This window comes from Aulostomus chinensis, chromosome 18 (assembly GCF_037954235.1).
Source record: "Aulostomus chinensis isolate RoL2024-O1b breed Wild chromosome 18, RoL_Achi_v1.0, whole genome shotgun sequence".
In the NCBI taxonomy this organism is placed as follows: Eukaryota; Metazoa; Chordata; class Actinopteri; order Syngnathiformes; family Aulostomidae; genus Aulostomus; species Aulostomus chinensis.
Genome location: NC_141337.1, coordinates 23,288,649 through 23,309,669, shown reverse-complemented (window position 1 = coordinate 23,309,669; position 21,021 = coordinate 23,288,649). Strand labels below are relative to the sequence as shown.

The 21,021-nt window shown below is 44.6% G+C and overlaps 1 protein-coding gene and 1 pseudogene across 5 annotated transcripts; one reads left to right on the top strand and one right to left on the bottom strand.

Moving 5' to 3' along the window:
• The first annotated feature begins 1,311 nt into the window (after positions 1-1,311).
• Positions 1,312-10,608, top strand: LOC147245803 (uncharacterized). Of its 5 annotated transcripts, XM_086185834.1 has the most exons (6): positions 1,312-1,358; positions 1,811-1,972; positions 2,376-2,497; positions 4,763-4,950; positions 6,265-7,253; positions 7,662-10,608. In XM_086185834.1, exons 5-6 carry the CDS (start codon positions 6,795-6,797, stop codon positions 8,157-8,159), a joined length of 957 nt encoding a protein of 318 aa, XP_086041960.1. In that variant the 5' UTR covers positions 1,312-1,358; positions 1,811-1,972; positions 2,376-2,497; positions 4,763-4,950; positions 6,265-6,794; the 3' UTR covers positions 8,160-10,608. The 5 variants fall into 5 exon arrangements, 4 of the variants coding, with proteins under 4 accessions (XP_086041960.1, XP_086041961.1, XP_086041959.1 ...); XM_086185835.1 differs by lacking the exons at positions 1,312-1,358; positions 1,811-1,972; positions 2,376-2,497 and having other exon boundaries at positions 4,013-4,950; XM_086185833.1 differs by lacking the exons at positions 1,312-1,358; positions 1,811-1,972; positions 2,376-2,497; positions 4,763-4,950 and adding an exon at positions 5,215-5,500 and having other exon boundaries at positions 5,583-7,253.
• Positions 10,609-14,368: 3,760 nt separating this feature from the next.
• On the bottom strand, positions 14,369-17,080 carry LOC147245802 (uncharacterized; annotated as a pseudogene).
• Positions 17,081-21,021: the final 3,941 nt, after the last annotated feature.

Below are 21,021 nucleotides of genomic sequence, written 5' to 3'. Positions count from 1 at the left end.
AAGCTCCCCGAGGGTCGCTGAAGGCCGCCGAAACTCCCAAAAAGCTGGGAGAAGCTCGTTCAAAGATGTCCCTGCAAGTTTTAGTGGCTCCTCAGAAAGTACGAGACTCTCCGAGCAGCTGGAGGTGAAATAACCGTTGATGATCTGCTTCCGTCTCCATATATCAGCTATATCGTGATGGGCGGGGCTACGTGATGACGTCTGCTGAAGCGCCTGGTTGCGAGGTGTCACTGTTGTTTTTTAATTCTCCTCATCCTCTCAGGACTGCGCGCTCACACATACAAGACATTCAAAAATAAATGTCAGCGTGTATCAATAAATTAATAAACAGTGTCTGATTAAAAAGGATAATTTTATCACTCTTATATAAGAAAAATATTGAGTTAACATGCGCTGTTGCAATGAGTGTTTCTATGGATGGAAAATTGCGTGTGTGCGTCAGTGTGTGTGTGAGTGCGTCAGTGTTTGTGTGCGTGCATGCGCGATATGGCCTCTTAAATTATATCTCAGTATTTCAGGCAAGGCAAGGTAATTTTCTTTGTAGAGCCGTTTTCACCACCAGTTTGTCTCCAGGCTTCATGGCATCATAACAACATCCTCTGTCCTCAGACCCTCACATCGACTGAGGAAAAACTCCATAGAAAACCCTTTGAACAGGGAAAAATCTGAGAAACCTCAGGGTGAGCAACAGAGGAGGATCCCTCACCAGGAGGGACAGACGTGCAGTCGATGTTGGTACAGACAAGAAAACAGTTTACAATGCAGAATGGAGGAAACATGGAAATGTTAATAACAGTTGAAGAAGGAATCTTCTGGAAGGGGAGGCAGGGAGAGCAAGCCAGCTTGATGGGGGACTGGATGGTAGACTGGTTCATGGGAGGGGAGGCAGGGAGAGCAAGCCAGCTTGATGGGGGACTGGATGGTAGACTGGTTCATGGAAGGGGAGGCAGGGAGAGCAAGCCAGCTTGATGGGGGACTGGATGGTAGACTGGTTCATGGAAGGGGAGGCAGGGAGAGCAAGCCAGCTTGATGGGGGACTGGATGGTAGACTGGTCAGAGTTCAGTCACCTTGGATGTGACTTTGATTTGTGGCTGCACATCCTTGTTATTGAGGTGTTTCATGTTGAACTGCGTCTTTTATGAGAATCAGGCTTTTTGCTCGCTGTGTTTTAACAAGTGATTGAAATTCAGATGACGGGGTACTTTGTTCCCGCTTTAGAGCAGTACTAATGTCGGCCAGCAGAGGGCGCGCAGAGCTCGGGAGGAGCTTCATGCCAAATTGAGGTGAAGTGGAGAAGAAATCCTCCAGCCGAGCTACGCCGACGCTAAACGCTGCCCCTCTTGATTTGTCAACCCAGGTGGGCTACAATTCCTATGAAATACATAAATACGTGTTCCCGATTAAGGGATGATAGTCACAACTTATTCGCAATACTATCTTTAATGTTTGAAGTTGAAGACTTTGTCGTAATCTTTTAAATAGAGAAGTTTGCTGCATGCTAAGCTAGCAGACCTGTTGCTAGATAACACCGGAACACGGAAATGCTCTGAGGTGTTAATATTTGTTCTGTATCAAAGCCAAAAGACACAAAAGGTTCATGTAGTTGTGTGTGTGTGTGTAGATGTCATTTAGTTAAGAAATATAATTTAGAGCAACAAGGAAACTCTCTCCTTTTTCGGTGTGGGTTTGCTTGGTGTTCTCTAGTTGAACGTCTGTGTCCCCCTCCCTTTTCTTATTATATTGTATTTTATTTCATATTGAGACTTCGATGGGCTTAAATTATTGTTTTGTGTTTCCTGCGTCAAAAAGCTGGAATCAATCCTCCAGTGCAGTCATGGAGAGAGCGGCCTGGAAGTGGGAAGGTGGGAGTCCCTTTCCTTCAGGATGCATCCAGGTCGCCCTTCAACTTGGCCTGAACAAAGAAAAGGTTTTTGACCCCGAAACCAAGCTGTTTGATCTGCAAACAAAATTGTGAGATGATCTCAAATTCTTTTGAATTGCATTTAAAAAAAAATTTAACGTGGAAAGATTTGCTCCCAAACCTGTTTTGTTTTATAGCATAAAAAAGACACAAAAACCCTGATTTATGTGGCAGCAAATCTTTTTGACTCTCAAACAAAATCTTCAGCTGCAAGCAAAGGTTTTTATTTTGTAAACAAAACTTTTCATTTGCAAAACTAAATGCATTAATAAACCCACTTAAATCCTAAAAATAGATTTACTTTCTTTCTATCTTTATTTGACAAGGTCAGTGCATATTTATGAACAATTGACATCATGATGTCATCAAAATATGTCAGATTTAGTTTGGAGCTAATTTTACCTGAGAAAACCTTCGTAACCAGCGCCACTGTCCTCACTGTCCCACCCGCAGGCTGTGCAGGATGAAGCTGCTCCAGGAAGGCCCGCAGCCAGGGCAAGCATCATCAACTAGAATTGGGTTAACTCAGACCAACTCAGATCTTTCACTCAGGTCCTTTAAGTAACCCAGGATTGGTGAGTCTGTTGTCTCTGTTCACCCTTTGGTCCTGCACTTCCTGCTGCCACGAGGCTACGTGAACAAACTGTGTCAGTAACTTTCCTCTTAACCTGTATATTCTCGTGTAGTAGATCTACCATCTATCTAGCTTTTAGCAAGTAGCCTAGCTGCCAGTATTGGCAAGTTCAGAAACACAGCTGTGTGACAGCCCGGCCAATGTGAGGCATATTGTCTGGTGTGGTAAGCCTCTCTGTCTTCCTCTCCTCCCACGTTATTATTGGCATGACCGCTGACTGGGAGCACCTGGGCCCAGTGCTCCTCTCCAGGGGAAATAATAATCATGATAATAATAATAATAATTATGATTTATATAGCGCCTTTCACGACACCCAAGGACGCTTAACAATAACACCGAAAACAACAAGACGACAAATTTAACAGGTGAAGGCCTGGGAGAACAAGTGCCTCTTCAACAAAGATTTAAAGGATTCCAGGGTTTGGGCCTCGCCCAGATGTATTGGGAGCAAATTCCACAGAGTGGGAGCATCCACACTGAAGGCCCTGCTCCCAAAGGTGCGTCTGCTTGTGCAGGGGACGGTCAGGAGACCCAGGTTGGCAGACTGCAGGTTCCATGAGGGATGGTGAACGTGAAGGAGGTGGGATAGATACTGAGGGGCCAGTGCATGCAGAGATTTGTAGGTGAGGATGAGGAGTTTGAGGGTCATCCGGTATTTGGTGGGGAGCCAGTGGGGGTGGGGGATGTGCTGCCAGGGTTTGTTGTGGGTGAGAACCCTGGCAGCCAAGTTTTGCACATGTTGAAGCCAGTCCATAGTTTTATTGGTGATCCCATGGAGGATGGCATTCCAATCGTCCAGACGTGAGGTGATGAAGGCGTGTATGAGGGTTTCAGCAACAGAGTCAGAGTGATGGCCGGAGTCTGGAGATGTTTCTGAGGTGGAAGAAGGCAGATTTGGTGACAGATTTAATGTGTGAGTCAAATGAAAGGGTTGAATCCTGGATGACACCAAGGTTGCAGACCTACGTGGACAGAGAGGCTGAGACACCATCCACTGAGAGGACAAGATCCAAAACGTTGTTAAGCAGAGCGTTAGGAGCGATGGCAATGACTTCCGTTTTCTGGCTGTTGAGTTGGAGCAGGTCGGTGGTCATCCAGGATTTAATTTCATGCAGGCAGTCTATAAGAAATTGTAGGGGGAGCAGGGCAGATGGTGATGTGCTGAGATACAGTTGGGAATCATCAGCATGGCAGTGGGAATTTAAACCATGATGGCGGATGATCTGATCAAGTGGGAGCTTGTAGATGATGAAGAGGAGGGGGCCAAGGACAGAACCTTGTGGCACACCGTAGTCGACGGGGGCAGGGTGAGAGCTGGATCCATTAATAGTGATGAACTGTTTTGTCAGACAAGTAGGAGTGGAACCAGGACAGAGCAGTACCAGTGAGTCCAACATGGGTGGAAAGGCGGGTCAGAAGAATGGAGTGGGAGACTGTGTTGAAGGCAGCAGTAAGGTCCAACAGGACCAGCATGCCAGAATCCGCAGCCCTCAGGAAGTCATTTGTGATCCTTATGAGGGCTGTCTCAGTGCTGTGGTGGGTCTTGTAGGCAGATTGAAATGGTTCATGCAGTTCATTGGTGGACGTGATGGTGGAGCTGGGTGGCAACTGCTCTCTTGAGTGTCTTACTGATGAAAGGGAGGTTGGAGATTGGTCGATAGTGTCCAAGGTCAGTGAGGTCCAAGCCGACCTTTGTCAGGATGGGAGTGACAGAGGCGTTTTTCAAGCTGATGGGCACCGAACCAGACAAGAGTGATGCATTGACAATGCCCGTAATGTTAGAGTTGAGAGACGGGAGGCAGCCCTTGACCAGAGCTGTGGGCATGGGGTCAAGGGAGCAAGTGGAGGCCTTGGCCTTGGTGACCAACTGACTTATCTGAGTAATAGAAATAGAAAAGGGCCAACTTGCAGCAGTTCTGGTTCTCTCTTCTACCTGGTCGCATCTCAGCGGGCAGCTGTGATTTGGGTTTGTCTTTTGTTTGGTTTCACCCACAACACCCTGCACTTCATTTTCCACACATCCACACTTACACTGCTGAACTGACTGACTTCCACACTCCATTTTTGTATTGTTTAACTTCAGTCGATTACCTTGTTTAAATAAATATTTACTTTATGGCCGTCCGCCGCTTGTCTGTTCCCAGTTTTGTCATGGCCTAAGAGCTGGGTTATGACAGCTGTCACTCACAGGCTGTGTGTCATCTAGGATTGTGGTCTTGGTGATACTGACTCAAGTGACTCAAAAGACCCGTTAACCCGGATCTGTTAAGCGAGTGACCCAGAAGGACTCGAATCCATTAAAGGAACCGAATGTCCTACCTCTGTCATCAACACCATCAGAGTGCTCTCAGTAGCCAAGAACAGTCTAGGATTCGTCCAGAAAAAGCAGATATGGTAAGTCCCTTGCAAAAGAACTGTTAAGTTTATTCATGCTCCCAACAACCTAAATGTCTGATCCATTTCTTTACACAAATCTTCTAATTGTACTGTGCAAGTTAGAATCAAGTTTTTGTGTTGGTATGATTGCATTTGTGTTAATTAAGTACTTTTTTAGGGCTGCGCGGTGGTGCAGTGGTCAGCACTGTTGCCTCACAGCAAGAAGGTTCCAGGTTCGAGTCCCGGCTCGGGCGCGGGATCTTTCTATGTGAGTCTCCATGTTCTCCCCGTGCCTGCTTGGGTTCTCCCCGGGTACTCCGGCCCCCTCCCACCATCCAAAGACATCAATTTTGGGACTGGGCTGATTGGATTCTCTAAATTGACCGTAGGTATGAATGTGAGTGTGAATGGTTGTTCGTCTCTGTATGTTGGCCCTGCGATGGACTGGCGACCTGTCCAGGGTGAACCCCGCCTCTCACCCGTCGATGCTGGGATAGGCTCCAGCCCCCCGCAACCCTTCTGAGTAAGGAATAAGCGGAAGACGATGATGGACGATATACTTTTTTAAGTATGTCAAGTCAAGTCAAGTCAATTGTATTTATTTAGCGCCAAATCCCAACAAAAGTTCTCTCCTGACTCTTTCCAAGTAGAGCAGGTCCAGTACCTCACTCCTTCACTGAATTTACACCAACAATTCTCCATCAGCAAGCACATCCTGGAACAGTGGCGATGAAAACCTTCCTTTAACAAGCAGGAACGTCGAGCAGATCCAGGCTCAGTGGGGACAGCCTTCTACTTTGACTGGTTGGGGGGAAAGAGAGCAGGAGAGCAGGGCAGAGACAAAGACAGACAATGGAGGAAGACAGATATGCAGAAGGAAAGAGAGGGACAGAGATAAAGAGAGTTATAAAGGGAAGAGACTGATGGACAGACGGGGACGTGAGCAGGTGGAGCTCCGGGTGGCAGCTTGAGCCTCTTCAGGTCTGCAGCCTCCTCCAGCAGCACCCAGGATCTGGGATGAGGGGAGAAGAAGAGGAGTTAGTGATACGTATGAGTATGATTTATATATGACACATATAGGCAGTGTTGGGTGTAACGCGGTACAAAGTAACGCGTTACTGTAACGGGATTACATTCGCCAGTAACGCAGTAATGTACCGCGTTACAGTTGTAATTTGTGTAATCACATTACAGTTACTCTTAGACAAAAAAAATTACGTTACTTTAGTTACTTTAAGCTGTTCAGCTACATGCAGAGCGCGAGGACAGAAAAAAAAATCCAACATCCCTTTCATGCATGTTCACGGCTCCGCAACACTTGTCTGACCTCAGGAACGTGATTTTACGTGACCTCGTGACCGGAGCGCGATTTCATGAAGGTGGAGAAGAAATGATGGCAGAGCCGCTCAGGACGTCTTTTGACGGGTGGAGATACGCGCACTACTTCGAATTTGTTGCGCTACAGGCGAAGAATGTGACTGTAAAATGTACATTATGCCCTGGCCAGAAGCAACTATCCACTGCCTCAAACATCACCTCAAATCTGTCCAAGCACCGACATCGGCAACATGCTAACACCAAGCTAGTGGCTAAAGAAGGACGGACCCCGAGTGACGCTGAGGAAAACATGCCGACACCATCGAAGCAGACGAGGCTTGATTTTCAACAACATGTATCGACAAAAGTTGAGATACAGAGGCTTGTAGCAGCATACATCGTGGAGGAAATGCTGCCTATTTCGACTGTGGAATCGCCGAGTTTCCGTAACATCCTAAGCAGAATACAGGTGAGGAGGCCGCTACTGAATATCTGTCTATCTATCTGTCTATCGCTATCTAAATAACTGAATTTGATTTCGAGTAATGATGCTGACAAGTGGCTCACAGCAAACTCCGAGTCCAAATCTGTTTACAGAAGTGCAACTGGGAAGTGTTCTGCCCTCTGGAATAAAACCAGCCGTTCTACTGTGGCATCTGAACTTGTTGAGAGTGTGCAAAAGAACACTCATAGTACCTACAACAACGAGATGGAACTCCCTCCATGATGCCCTGTCCCGCATCATTGACATTCCCATGTCAGAGTTGAACACTCTCTGCAGTCGACTAGAAATGAAAGCCTTCACTGAACGGGAATATCAGTTCCTTCAGGAATCCTGCACAGTCATGAAACCACTCACAGTGGCTTTGGACATATTACAAGGCGAAGATAACTGCGATTATGGCAGTCTCCTGCCAACACTGGAGATTCTGATGTCAAGGACACTGGCACTGCAAGATGGGCTCTCCCAGATGACAGCAGGCCTGCCTAATGCCATAGTACAGGTATGTATGTTTTAATAATCTTGAATTGGAAAGTCAAAAGCATTCTTTTATGAATTTGATGTATGAATTTATTTTAGTGTTTTTTTTTTACAGGGACAGCACAAATTTAAAGTAATTGCATCAGAGTTAACTAACAGCTAATTATTAAGATAATAGAATAAATAAAAAGTCCATTCATGTGGACATCACATACATATACAAAATCTAATAAGTGAATGTACACTACATGAAGCACCATAAAATGTCAATTCATAATTATTTTTAAACTTTTTGAAGTGAATCCACAGATATGTCACAATCCCTCATTTACTCACATGGCAACTACAGCTGAGTAGATGAATCTTATACTATTGCAAATTATACTGTACACGGCCAAGCTCATCAAATCTTTCCACATCGTATTTGCAGGCCATCAAGAAAGGATTTGAGCTGCTGCTGGACAGCAAAGATGCTCTCCTTGCTGCTGTCACACTACCAAGGTTTCAAATGCGGTGGCTGAAAGAAGAAGAGAGGAGAGATGCCTTCAAGACATTGCTGATCACTGAATGCCGTGCTTACCCCCACGACAAGCAGGTTGTACGTGCACCTCAGACACCCGCCTCCAGCACAAGTAAGGATGACCTTTTTGACTTTGATGAGGAGGATCCAGCCCCCTACAACCATGAAACTGAAGTCATTGACTATTTGCAGTCGGGGTCAGAGATGGAGATCCTGCACCGTTTCCCCACGATAAAGACTGAATCACTGAAGTACAACACAGCCACACCCTCTAGTGCACCGGTTGAGAGGCTCTTTAGCCTTGGCAGCCTGGTACTGACTCCCAGGAGGAGCAGGTTGTCCGACAAACGGTTTGAGAGACTCCTCCTGCTGAGGTATAACCATTTCTTTGATGAGAATGTCGAGTAGGATGAAAAAAAATTACTGTAGACTTCCGGTTTGACGGATGGAGGAGTAAGTCGCAAACCGGGAGAGCTCTGTTTAAATCCGGACTAAAACTTGAAAATTTAAAGATTTGCTCTTTATCACCACAGTCAAGCTGTGCAAACATATATTTAAACATTAAACCATGGGGAAAACAACCAAAAAGCAGAGTCAGCCAGCCGAAGAGCAGCCGAACAAAAGCCACGAGGACGGAACGCAAGCTAGCCAAGACATGCTACCAGCAGCTAGCAATGCGCCACTGACTCTCGCGGACATGGAAAGATTGTTGAAGTTAATGGAGGACCGCATTATAGCTAAACTTTCCACACAGCTCTCCGCTGACCGGGCTACCATCGACAGGCATGAAGAAACAATAAACGACATTGAAGCTTCTCTTAACGAGATGGAGACCAGGCTGGCCACCCTCGAATCCACCTGCTCAGCCCTGTCCAGTGAAAACGAGTCACTCAGACTTAAAGTGGATGACCTGGAAAACAGATCGAGGCGCAATAACATCCGAATAATCGGCATACCTGAGAAGGCTGAGGGAACTCAACCCACCCCCTTCATGGAGACATTCATTAAGGAAATATTTGGTCCCGAGGCTTTCCCGACCCCCCCAACGGTCGACAGGGCTCATCGTGTCGCCATCCCGAGGAAACAGGGTGACCGTCCGCGTCCATTTATCGCTCGGATCCATCACTACCAGACGAAGGAACGCATCATGAGACGAGCGAGGGAGGCCGGACCGCTCACATTCCGCGGAGCCAAGGTTCACATGTACCCCGACTACAGCGCTGAAATCTCGAAGAAGAGGGCGGCTTTCCTCACGGTCAAGTCACAACTGAAAAACGCCGGGTTTACATGCAGGATGTTCTTCCCTGCCAAGCTCCAAATCTCCGACAAGGCTGGACAAAAAATGACTTTTCTCTCGCCAGGTGAGGTCTCCTCCTTTCTTGCTAATAAACAGCCGGACACATCCCACACCCCGACAACTCCATGAAATATTTATGAAAAGTAGTGAGTTACTGGACAGTATTGTAATGCCACGGAAAGCCATTACATTGCCTTCTAACGCAGGCTATAGGCTATATAGGCATGCCATAATCTAAGTGTGACAAACGTCCTATGTTCATTCTCGGGAATATTAATGTTACAGGCTGTTAGCAGGCTGTCACTGTTATCCTGTCTGTTATTACTTATTTTTACTTTTATATAAGCATTTTTATTACTCAGATATATTTTATGAATATCTGTTCGTGGAAACGCTCCACAGAAGTTACAATGGTTTATTATTAATAAGCCCTGTAATGCCTTTGCACAGTTTCATGTTTAAATCTGTAAAGTATTTTAAGTGTAAACAGAGTTCTTGTGTTAGTGTTAGTCAGTTGTTCTTAGCAACGGTAGTTGAGAGCACTGGTCGTGCCCTCCATGCCCCTTCCTTGAGAGACGTCTCTCTTTTCTTTTTCCTCTTTTTTTTTTTTTTTTTTTTTTGCCCCAGCCTTCACTGCCTACACCATATATATCCTCATTTCCTCATAAGATATGACATCTAACTGCAGGCAAAATCAGCCAATCCACTTTGTGTCATTAAACGCCAAAGGTATGAATACTTGGGTCAAACGACAAAGAATAGGTTCGTATTTACAACAGTTAAATTCTGATATAGTCTTCCTTCAAGAAACTCATCTTAAAAATACCCACATAAACTATCTGAAGAGAGGTTGGGTTGGCCAGGTATACCATTCACGGTTTAATGCCAAAGCCAGGGGGACAGCAATTCTCATACATAAGGACATCCTCTTCCAAGCTAAGGAGGTGATTGCAGACACGAATGGTAGATTTATTATTGTTGCTGGCCTATTGTTTGCCAGTCCTGTTATCCTTGTCAATGTTTATGCCCCAAACTATGACGATAGCAATTTTTTCAATAAATTATTCTCCACCATACCCTGCCACGATAATTACAATCTGATTATAGGGGGTGACTTTAGCTGCGTACTCAATACTGTATTAGACAGGTCCTCAAACAAGACTCAACCTCTGACTAAATCTGCTAAAGTTGTAAATGATTTCATTGCTCAAAACGGTGTTTCAGACATTTGAAGATTTAAATTTAATGATAGAAAAATATTTTCCTTTTTCTCTAACTCCCATCACACATATACTCGCATAGACTACTTTCTTTTAGATAATAGATTGTTGGGAAATGTTAGCGATTGCTCCTACCACAGTATTACAATTTCTGATCACGGTGCGGTCTCATTTCGTGTTTCTTGACCAAACTGCTCTAGGCCCTCTCACAAATGGAGACTTAACCCTCTCCTTCTAGCTGATGAAAATTTCGTAAATCACATCTATTCTCAGATTCAATTTTTTCTTGAAACCAACACTTCTCCAGAAATCTCCCACTCAACCCTTTGGGAGACCCTTAAGGTCTATCTCCGGGGGCAAATAATCGAATACTCCTCTAGGGCAAAGAAAATCAGGATCGCCAAACTTAATGATATCTCCCAATCGATCGCACGGATTGATAGTCAATACCCCACCTCCCCTACCCCACTGAAAACCTAAATTTTCGCTCTGTTCCATCCGGTATGAGCTCGGTATGGGTTCTGAGATCACTAGTACTGAAATTTTAGAAGCCATTAAATCCTTAAAATGCAACAAAGCATCTGGCCCGGATGGGTATAATTCAGAATTTTATAAAAAATTTGCACTCCAGCTGTGCCCACTGCTCCAAACAATGTTTAATGAATCCATGTCATCTGGTCATCTTCCACCAACCTTGCGACAAGCTGCAATAACCCTGCTACCAAAACCAGGCAAGGATCCGCTCCAATGTGCCTCCTATCGCCCTATTTCCTTACTAAACATTGACTACAAAATTTTATCCAAAATATTAGCAAAGAGATTGGAGAAGGTTATACCACAAATAATTTCGCCAGACCAAACTGGGTTCATTATAAATAGGCACTCTAGCTCAAACATTAGACGGCTCCTTAATATAGTTTACTCCCCGCCTTCCTCCCCTCCCGAAGTGGTGATCTCGCTTGACGCCGAAAAAGCGTCCGATAGAGTAGAATGGCAATATCTGCTTCTAGTACTGGAAAAATTTGGATTTGAAAACTCCTTTATTTCTTGGATAAAACTCCTCTATGCCAACCCTCTTGCCTCCGTCATCACTAACGGACAGCAATCCGAATATTTCTCTCTTGGTAGAGGCACACGCCAGGGCTGCCCCCTATCACCACTACTTTTTGCCATTGCAATTGAACCTTTAGCCATCGCTCTTCGACAGTCAAAGGACTTCTTAGGTGTGGAACGAAGCGGCCTCACATACAAGTTATCATTATATGCAGATGATCTCCTTTTATATGTCTCAAACCCCTTAAAATCTATTCCTGTCATTCTTGATACCCTAAGTCTGTTTGGGAGAGTCTCAGGTTACAAAGTCAATGATGAAAAAAGTGAAATGTTCCCTCTTAATCGGATGGCTTCTCTAATCCCTACATCTCATTTTCCATTTAAAACAGTAAGCAAAGGCTTCAAATATCTTGGGATTGAAATTACACCAACTTTTTCTTCTCTCTTCAAAAAGAACTTTGGTATTTTATTAGGGAAATGTAAAAAAGATATGGACAGATGGAAGAACCTCCCACTGTCTCTAGTAGGTAGAATTAACCTCGTTAAAATGATTGTCCTACCAAAATTTCTCTACCTCTTTCAGAACATTCCCATAATGATCAGAAAATCATTCTTTAAATCATTAGAAGGGTGTATAACATCATTTATTTGGAATGGCAAACCACATAGAATTAAAACAAAGGTTCTCCAGAGCTCAAAAAAATTTGCGTGCTTGGCCCTACCTAATTTTATGTATTATTATTGGGCATGTAATATTAAGCAGATGTTACATTGGATCGACGGTGACCTACCTGACAAAGGTGAAACCTGGGTGCAAACTGAGTATGCATGTAATCAATTTAATCTAAGATCCTTAATATGTGCCCCATCGCCCCCCTCCCCCCAAAACCAATTTCGTACTAACCCAGTGGTCTATCACTCAGTCCGGATTTGGTTCCAATTTAGGAGGCACTTCAAATTACTAGCAACATCAGTACACTCCCCCGTTGAGAACAACCATAATTTCCCACCCTCTCTCACTGACTCTACATTCGCAGTTTGGTCCTCAAGGGGTATTAAATCGCTCTACAACCTATACGTTGACGGTAAGTTTGGATCGTTCTCTCAACTTTCTCAGCTATATGATTTGCCAAAAACTAATTTCTTTAGATATCTCCAAATTAGAAATTTTGTTCAGAAAAACTTGACTTCTTTCCCAGATCTTCCGGAAAACAACACAGTTGATCTTATCCTATCATTGTCCCCATATAAAAAAGGTGTAATGTCAATTCTTTACAAAAATATTTGCAACATCATCCCTCATTCTTTGCAAGATATTAGAAAACAGTGGGAGGATGATCTCGGAAAGGAAGTGACAGATGACCAATGGAAGACAGTGCTTAACCTAATACACACGTCCTCCCCTTGTGCTAAGCACAGCTTGATTCAACTTAAAATAGTTCTGAGAGCACACTTGACCAAGGCTAGGCTGGCAAAAATTTTCCCTAATATTGACCCTTCATGCCCTCACTGTAAGAGCCAACCAGCAGACTTCATACATGTGTTCTGGTCCTGCCCCAACCTTAGCACATTTTGGGCTAACATTTTTCATGCCTATACTATAATGTTTCAGAAAGACATAACTCCCAGCCCCATGTGTGCCTTATTTGGATTTATTCCTGAAACCTATACTCTTAGAGGCAAACCTCGTGTAGTCATTGCATTCACTTCCCTGATCGCTAGACGAATCATTCTCCTCTCCTGGAAAGACCATGCTCCTCCTAGCTTCTCAAGATGGATTAAAGACACTATGCAATTTTTGAAGCTTGAGAAAATATGATATACCCTCAAAGGGTCTTTGCAAAACTTTAATAAGACTTGGACTCCCTTTTTAGAGTATTATGAAAGCTTGCAAATCCCATTAAATAAAGCAGACTGAACGAGCTGCGGAACTGGAGTAATAACACCTGTGTGGCGGTGACCCCCCCCTTCCTTTTTTTTCTCTTTTTTTTTTCTTTTTTTTTAAATTTCATTTGATTAATCTTTTTAATTAATTAATATGATTACTAATATTTTCCTTTTTTTTTTTTTTTTTTAGAAAACTACAATTGGGACTATCCAGGGGCAATTGTGAGGGAGGGATAGGGAGAGTTGGGAGGGATGGGGAACGGGTTCTTTTGTTGATAATGCAATCTATGCTGTAAACAATGTATGTCCAGTATATATGAAAATCAATAAAAACTGTTAAAGAAAAAAAATTACTGTAAAGCTGTAGTTCACATAATTACAAATTACACTTAATATGTAGTGTTAAGTTATTTTCCATTGAAGCCTCATTCATTGTCTGATATTGTGATGAGAGCCATTGTCTTATTTTATTTAATGATATAATTTAAACAAACTTTGTTTGCACTGGGTGGTTGGAAGGACAACTTCTTTTAAGTTATGTTGTTAAGAAATTCAGTTTGCTGATGCTCACCTCATGGAAACAAACAGACATTTAATAAGTGAATGTTATATTGTTGTAAAGAAATTCAGTTTGCTGATGCTCACCTCATGGAAACAGAATCAGACATTTACTGAGTGAATTAAGATTAGAGTGAAAGCTTTAATCCCAATTTTATTTTGAGACATTTTGCATACAGCAAGTCTTGTAGCCTTTTTTGGCAAATGTTCCTGTAAAGTGATTTTACAGCTTTGTTGCATTAAAGTGCATCAAAGAGAGTTCTTGTGTATGTCCTCCTCATTAGAATACACATTTGTGCTGATCTGGGCACTGCAGTAATAAAGTTCTAACTATATGTTGTTCATTGGCAATCAAGTTAGGTGCAGCTCAGGTGATATTGCGGAGTAATCCAAAAGTAGTGTAACTAGTAATGTAACTAGTTACTTTCAGCAGCGAATAACTAAGTAAAGTAAGGGATTACTTTTTTAAAAGTAACTAGTAATGTGTAATGGATTACTTTTTTTGAGTAACTACCCCAACACTGCATATAGGAGGGTAGAGAGGGAAGAGAGGAGGAGAGAGAAGCCCAGTGCACCATGGGAGATCCCCCAGCAGCCTAAGCCTATAGCAGCATATCTAAGGGCCAGCCTAAGAAGCAAAGGAAGGTCTTAAGTCTGCTCTTAAAGGTCAAGAGGGTGTCTGTGTCCTGGACCGAAACTGGGAGACGGTTCCACAGGAGGGGAGCCTGATAGCTGAAGGCTCTGGCTCCCGTTCTACTTTTAGAAACTCTAGGAACCAGCAGGAACCCTGCATCCTGGGAGCGAAGGGTTCTGGCTGGATAATAGGAGACTAGGAGCTCTGTCAGGGATGAAGGAGCCTGACTGTTGAGGACTTTGTATGTTAGAAGGAGAATTTTGAATTCTATTCTAAATTTGACAGGGAGCCATGCAGAGAAGCCAGTCCAGGAGAGACATGGTCTCTTCTACTAGTTCTTGTCAGCACGCGGCAGCAGCATTCTGGACCAGCTGGAGAGTCTTTAGGGACTTATTGGTGCAGCCTGATAGGAGGGAGGTGCAGTAATCCAGCCTGGAAGTGACAAAGGCATGGACTAGTGTTTCTGCATCTTTTTGAGACAGGATGTGTCTGATCTTAGCGATGTTTTGTCAATGAAAGAAAGCAGTCCTAGAAATTTGCTTCATGTGGGCATTAAAGGACAGATCCTGATCAAAGAGAACTCCTAGGTTCCTTACGGTCGTGCTGGGGGCCAAGGTAATGCCTTCCAGGGTACCTGTCTCATGAGATAGGGTGTCTCTAAGGTGTTTTGGGCCCAGGACAATGACTTCAGTTTTATCTGAGTTTAATAGAGGGAAATTATGGGTCATCCAAGTTTTTATCTCCTTTAGACGGCCTCCAGTTTAGTCAGCTGATTTATTTCATGAGGATGCACTGATACGTACAGCTGTGTGTCGTCTGCTTAGCAGTGAAAACTAATGGAGTGTTTCCTAATAATGTGACCGAGAGGAAGCGGATAAAGGGTGACGAGGATTGGTCCACTAAGATCTAATAAGACCAGCACAGAGACCAGTCCCTCATCTGATGCTAGTAGGAGGTCATTGGTAACTTTGACTAGTGCTGTTTCTGTGCTAGGATGAATCCTGAACCCTGACTGGAAATCCTCTCATGAGCTGTTGCTGTGGAGAAAGTCACAGAGCTGTTGAGCAACTGCTTTCTCCAGAAGTTTGGAGAGAAATGGAAGACTTGATATTGGTCTGTAGTTGGCCAAAACTCCTGGATCCAGGGTTGCGTTTTTGAGAAGGGGTGTAATTACTGCCACTTTAAAGGACTGTGGGACGTAACCAGATACCAGCAACACATTGATCATGTCCAAGAGAGAGGGGCTAACGAGGGGTAGAGAGTCCTTAAGTAGCTTGGTTGGGATGGGGTCGAGAAGACAGGTAGATGGTTTAGAGGAGGAAATGATTGAACTGAGCTCATCAAGGCTAACGGTAGAAAAACTGTCAAGTGCATGTCTGGTCCTCCAGCAGCCTCGAAGGCTTCTGAGGCTATAGGTGCCATGTTGTCAGCTGATGGCAGGAGGAGGTGAATTTTCTCTCTAATAAGGACAATTTTGTCATTAAAGAAGTCCGTAGAATCTTTTCTGCCCAGGGAAACAGGAATGCTTGGTTCAGTAGAGCTGTGGCTCTCTGTCAGTCTGGCTACAGGACTGAAGAGGAACCTGGGGTTGTTCTTCTGCTCCTCGATGAGTGCCGAGTGGTAGGCTGCTCTCGCTATACGAAGGGCTTTCTTGTAACTTTTAAGGCTGTCTTGCCGGATTGTATGAGACTCCTCCAGTTTGGAGGAGCGCCATATTCTCTCTAACTTCTGGGTTTTTTGTTTAAGCTGTCTGGTTTCTGAATTGTACCAAGGTGCTTGTTTCCTTGGATTTATAGATTTCTTTTTAATGGGGCAATTGAGTCCAAAGTTGTTCTTAAGGTGCCTGTTGCACTCTTGATAAAATGATCAGTTTGGGAGGGACTAAGGTTGACAACAGTGTCCTCTGTAACAATGGGGCAAGACACTGAATTTAGCGCCAATGGAATCGCTTCCTTAAATCCAGCTGTGGCCTGATCAGATAAACATCTGGAAACCACCATTTTCCTGAGTGGAGTGTCGTTGATGAGTGCAAATTCAAAAGCGATTAATTGATGGTCTGATAAAAGCGTTCTGTGGAAATACAACTGGATGTTCAGCTTCAATTCCACGTTAGGACGAGGTCAAGGGTGTTGTTGTGATGGTGAGTCGGTTCATGAACAGACTGATGGAAACCAAGTGAGTCTAGAAGAGAGAGAAATGCAGCACCAGACTGTGGTTATCAACATCCACATGAACATTGAAGTCACCTACAATCATGACTTGATCTGATTTGAGAACTAAACTGATAGAAACTCTGAGAATTCAGATCAGAATTCAGAGTCAGGACCAGGAGGGCGGTACACAATAGTAGATAAGAGTGGCTGTAGAGTTTTCCAGGCTGGATGAGACAAACTGAGAATCAGGCTTTCAAATGAATTGAAACTTATTTTGGGTTTGGGATTTATAACTAAACTTTTGTCAAAAATGGCTGCCACTCCACCTCCTGGGCCAGAGCCTGGAGGAATATGAGTATTATGTGACTGGGAGGAGTGGATTCTTTTAGACTAACATACTCATCAACAAGCAGCCAGGTTTCAGTGAGACAGAGCAGGTCAGTACAATTGTCAGATATCAGTTCATTAACCAATTCAGTTTTCAGCATCAGAGATCTGATATTTAATAGTCTGGTAGCAGGTATCATGGATACAATGTAGGATTCAGTCAGAGGATTGGGTAAGGACTCGGACCATTTTGAAGGATTGGGTAAGGACTCGGACCATTTTGAAGGATTGGGTAAGGACTCGGACCATTTTGAAGGATTGGGTAAGGACTAAGACCATTTTGAAGGATTCGGTAAGGATTCGGAATCATTAAAATCCTAATGAATCCCAACCCTAATCCCTACAAAGACTGGGTTGCTCCTTGTACTGATCAGTACAATTACAGAGTTTTACTCAAATGGTAAACATTTGAGTTTCACCAACTACAGTGAATGTTTTTCTGGGACAACAAACCCTTCACTTGACCAAACAAGAAAAGCTTCTGTTTGAAGCTGCTGTGTTATGTGAGCACCAAACTCAAAGCTACGAGCTCCTACGCTGTCAACTGCTATCATACCATTGAAAGACAGAACCAGATTCCATGACAACTCCTGTTGATTTTAAAAGAAATGTGTTGACACAAGAAAAATCAGGTTTTAATGAACAGATGATTGATTGTGGATATTAATCTCATTGTTGCATCATTGAGGCACGAGTGAATCTGACACTAATCCCCTTTGATTGACACTTAATGTGAAACGAGGACTAAAATGGACCCAAATGCAACACACGAGACATTGGTGAAGGAAAATGCAAAAGAACTTTCTGAGCAACTTGGGAAAGCTTGGCTGATGCAGAAGCACGTCCACCAGGGAACGGGAGCAGGTGAGAGGGGAAGGGGCAGTAAACAAAAATCAGAGCAAGAAAGGAAAAAGGTCCAAAAAAAAAAAGGTCTTCTACAAAACACAACAAAGGAAAAGTCAGCATGGATGTTACCAAAGGGGCAGACAGGAGGCAGAAACAGGAGCAGGCAGGGTCGGCAACAGGCAAAGCAAGCAGGAGAAAAGTGCTGGAGACTCTCACAAAGCAGAGAAACAATCTGACAATGAGGAGGGCAGGGGAAGCTTCATAACCTGTGGGGTGAACAGGTGTGAGTGGTAGAGGCTGATTGGGGTGAAGATTGGCTGAGAGTGGGAGAGGGATGGGCAGCACAGTGGGCCTCACAGCAAGAAGGTTCCAGGTTCGAGCTGAGCGTGGGATCTCTCTGTGTGGAGTTGGCATGTTCCTCCTGAGCCTGGGTGGGTTTCTCCAGGCACTCTGGCCTCCTCCCACATCCAAAAACGTTGAAATTGACCGTAGGTGTGGCTGTGGAAGGGAATGGTTGTCCAACTGTATGCGTCGGCCCTGCGATGGACTGGCGACTCGCCCAAAGGCAGCTGGGATAGGCTCCAGCCCCCCTGCCAAGGGCCTCCGTTCCTCCTCCAGCCTCCAAGAGTGGCCTGTCAAACCTGGTGTTGAAGATGTGGGCGACGCCTCTGAGCTACGGAAGTCTATCTCCTGTGGTGTCACTGCAACCACAGTCAGTGCGTCAGATGTGAACACGAAGCAGTGTGACACCTGGAGGGAGCTGCTAGAAGCTACAGCGCAGGAGCTGCATGGGGGGGCAGATCAGAACAGGGACTGCACTGCTGAAGGTCATCGCAATGCAGAGACCCTCATCCTCAAGTGATCCCAGCGAGAGCTTCCCAGAAGAACTGTGGCTCCTGAAAGCAGGCAAACCTGTCTCATCCAGCAGCAGATTGCTCACCTTGTCACCTGAGGTGGATAAGGAGGAGGAGCTCATTCGTGTTGGCGGCAGACTCCGTCATGCTGAAGACCTGGAACAGACAGTGCATCCTATGGTGTTGGATCCTGGCCACACCTCTTCATCGCCCACCGAGGAACACCAGCTGAGTTGTAGTCTGTCCTCTAGTCTGGGAGAACTGAACCTGAGGAACAACCAGCTGAGTTGTAGTCTGTCCTCTAGTCTGGGAGAACTGAACCTGAGGAACAACCAGCTGAGTTGTAGTCTGTCCTCTAGTCTGGGAGAACTGAACCTGAGGAACAACCAGCTGAGTTGTAGTCTGTCCTCTAGTCTGAGGAACAACCAGCTGAGTTGTAGTCTGTCCTCTCGTCTGGGAGAACTGAACCTCAGTAACAACCAGATGCAGGATTCAGGGGTGAAGCTGCTGTCTGCTGGACTGCAGGATCCACACTGTCGCCTGGAAGCTCTCAGGTCAGAATACAGCTCTTATCTGACCACGCCCCCACGCCGATGACAGTCATGGTTGTTATGTGTTTTCAGGCCTTCCTTCCACCCGTCCGTCCGTCCCATTCTCCTCAACATCGTATCTCTGGAAGGCTTTGAGGGATCAACGGTGACTTCCACTTCACCAAAATGAATGTTGAAATGTTTCACTGAAGTTCTTGAAAATGTTCTCAAATATGTTTGAATGTGCAAATGAGGTATCACCTCCAACTTTCCCAGCACGTATAAAAGCACGTGATTTTAGACAACGTGTGCTCAGCTTCATGTGGTGTGATCAATGAAGAAGGATTCAGAAACCTCAAGTTAATCACGTGCACTAGCAGTTATCAGAAATGTCCACCAGGAGGCAGCACAGATCTGTTTGGGAGGTTTTTCCCACAACTCAAACATTTATACTCCTCTGGCAAAGTCTTTTTCACATAAATGTCTAATAGCATGAAGAGATGACATTTTGTTTGACAGGTCAAAGGTCAACTTCAATGTGACATAAAGTCATGCAAAATCACCTTTCTACTCTCATGGGGAATTGTGGGTCTCTTGAAACACAATGAATTGGAAGAGAAGTTCTGGACCTGCTAAGTTTGCAAAGGCTCATGAGAGAACGTACAAAGACCTGAGTGCTGTTTAAGTGTTCAAATCTGAAGTTCAGGGCGAGTGTAAGGCCCAGATGTGGAGGCACCAGAATGAGAGTGTGTGAAGGTGACATGTTTGAAAAAGCTGACTCGTTCCTTTGGCTACGTTTTCAAATTTAAACTTCCTCCTGCCAGGTTTTCTGAACAAAGCAATGGAAACAAGCACCATGGAACAATTCTGCAATTCAACAGCTGAAACAAACAACACAAAGCTGGAGAGGATATGGCTGGCCTCAAAACTGGAAGAGTGACGTGATCTGGCAAGAGAGCTTCAAAAATGACAGGAAAGCCCCACGTAAACCTGGAGCAGCCTACGACTCAGCATGAAGAGAGGACAATCAGAACAAGCCCAGGTTCCTCTTCAGCACAGTGGCCAGACTGACAGAGAGCTGCAGCTCTGCTGAGCCCAGTGTTCCTGTTTCCCTGAGCAGCAAGGACTTCATGGAAGGATTCAATGGTAAAATTCTACTGATGGACATCAAATTGATGGCCTCCTGCAGTCCTGGAGAAGCACATGAATCAGGCAGCTGTCAGGATGGCAGCGGCTCGTCAGAGGAGGATGGAAACTGTTAATTACTGAATGTTGTTGGCACGAAGAAATGCTGCTGCCTGCACTCACCACCAAGACAGTCCATCCATCCATGCATCCATCCATGCATCCATCCATCCATCCATGCATCCATCCATCATCCATCCATCCATCCAACCATCCATCTATCTATCTATCCATCCATCATCCATCCATCCATCCATGCATCCATCCATGCATCCATCATCCATCCATCCATCCATCCATCATCCATCTATCCATCCATCATCCATCATCCATGCATCCATCCATGCATCCATAATCCATCCATCATCCATGCATCCATCATCCATGCATCCATCCATCCATGCATCCATCCATGCATCCATCCATTCATCCATCCATCCATCATCCATCTATCCATCCATCCATCCATCATCCATCCATCCATCCATGCATCCATCCATGCATCCATGCATCATCCATCCATCTATCCATCCATCTATCTATCCATCTATCTATCCATCTATCCATCCATCTATCCATCCATCCATCTATCCATCCATCCATCTATCCATCTATCTATCTATCATCTATCCATCCATGCATCTATCCATCCAACCATCCATGCAT

Bases quoted from the DNA above. Each gene is read 5' to 3' on its own strand.
- LOC147245803 (XM_086185834.1), top strand. From the start codon at position 6,795: ATGATGCTGACAAGTGGCTCACAGCAAACTCCGAGTCCAAATCTGTTT. The intron at 7,254-7,661 runs GTATGTATGTTT...TCGTATTTGCAG, and splicing joins TGCCTAATGCCATAGTACAG to GCCATCAAGAAAGGATTTGA.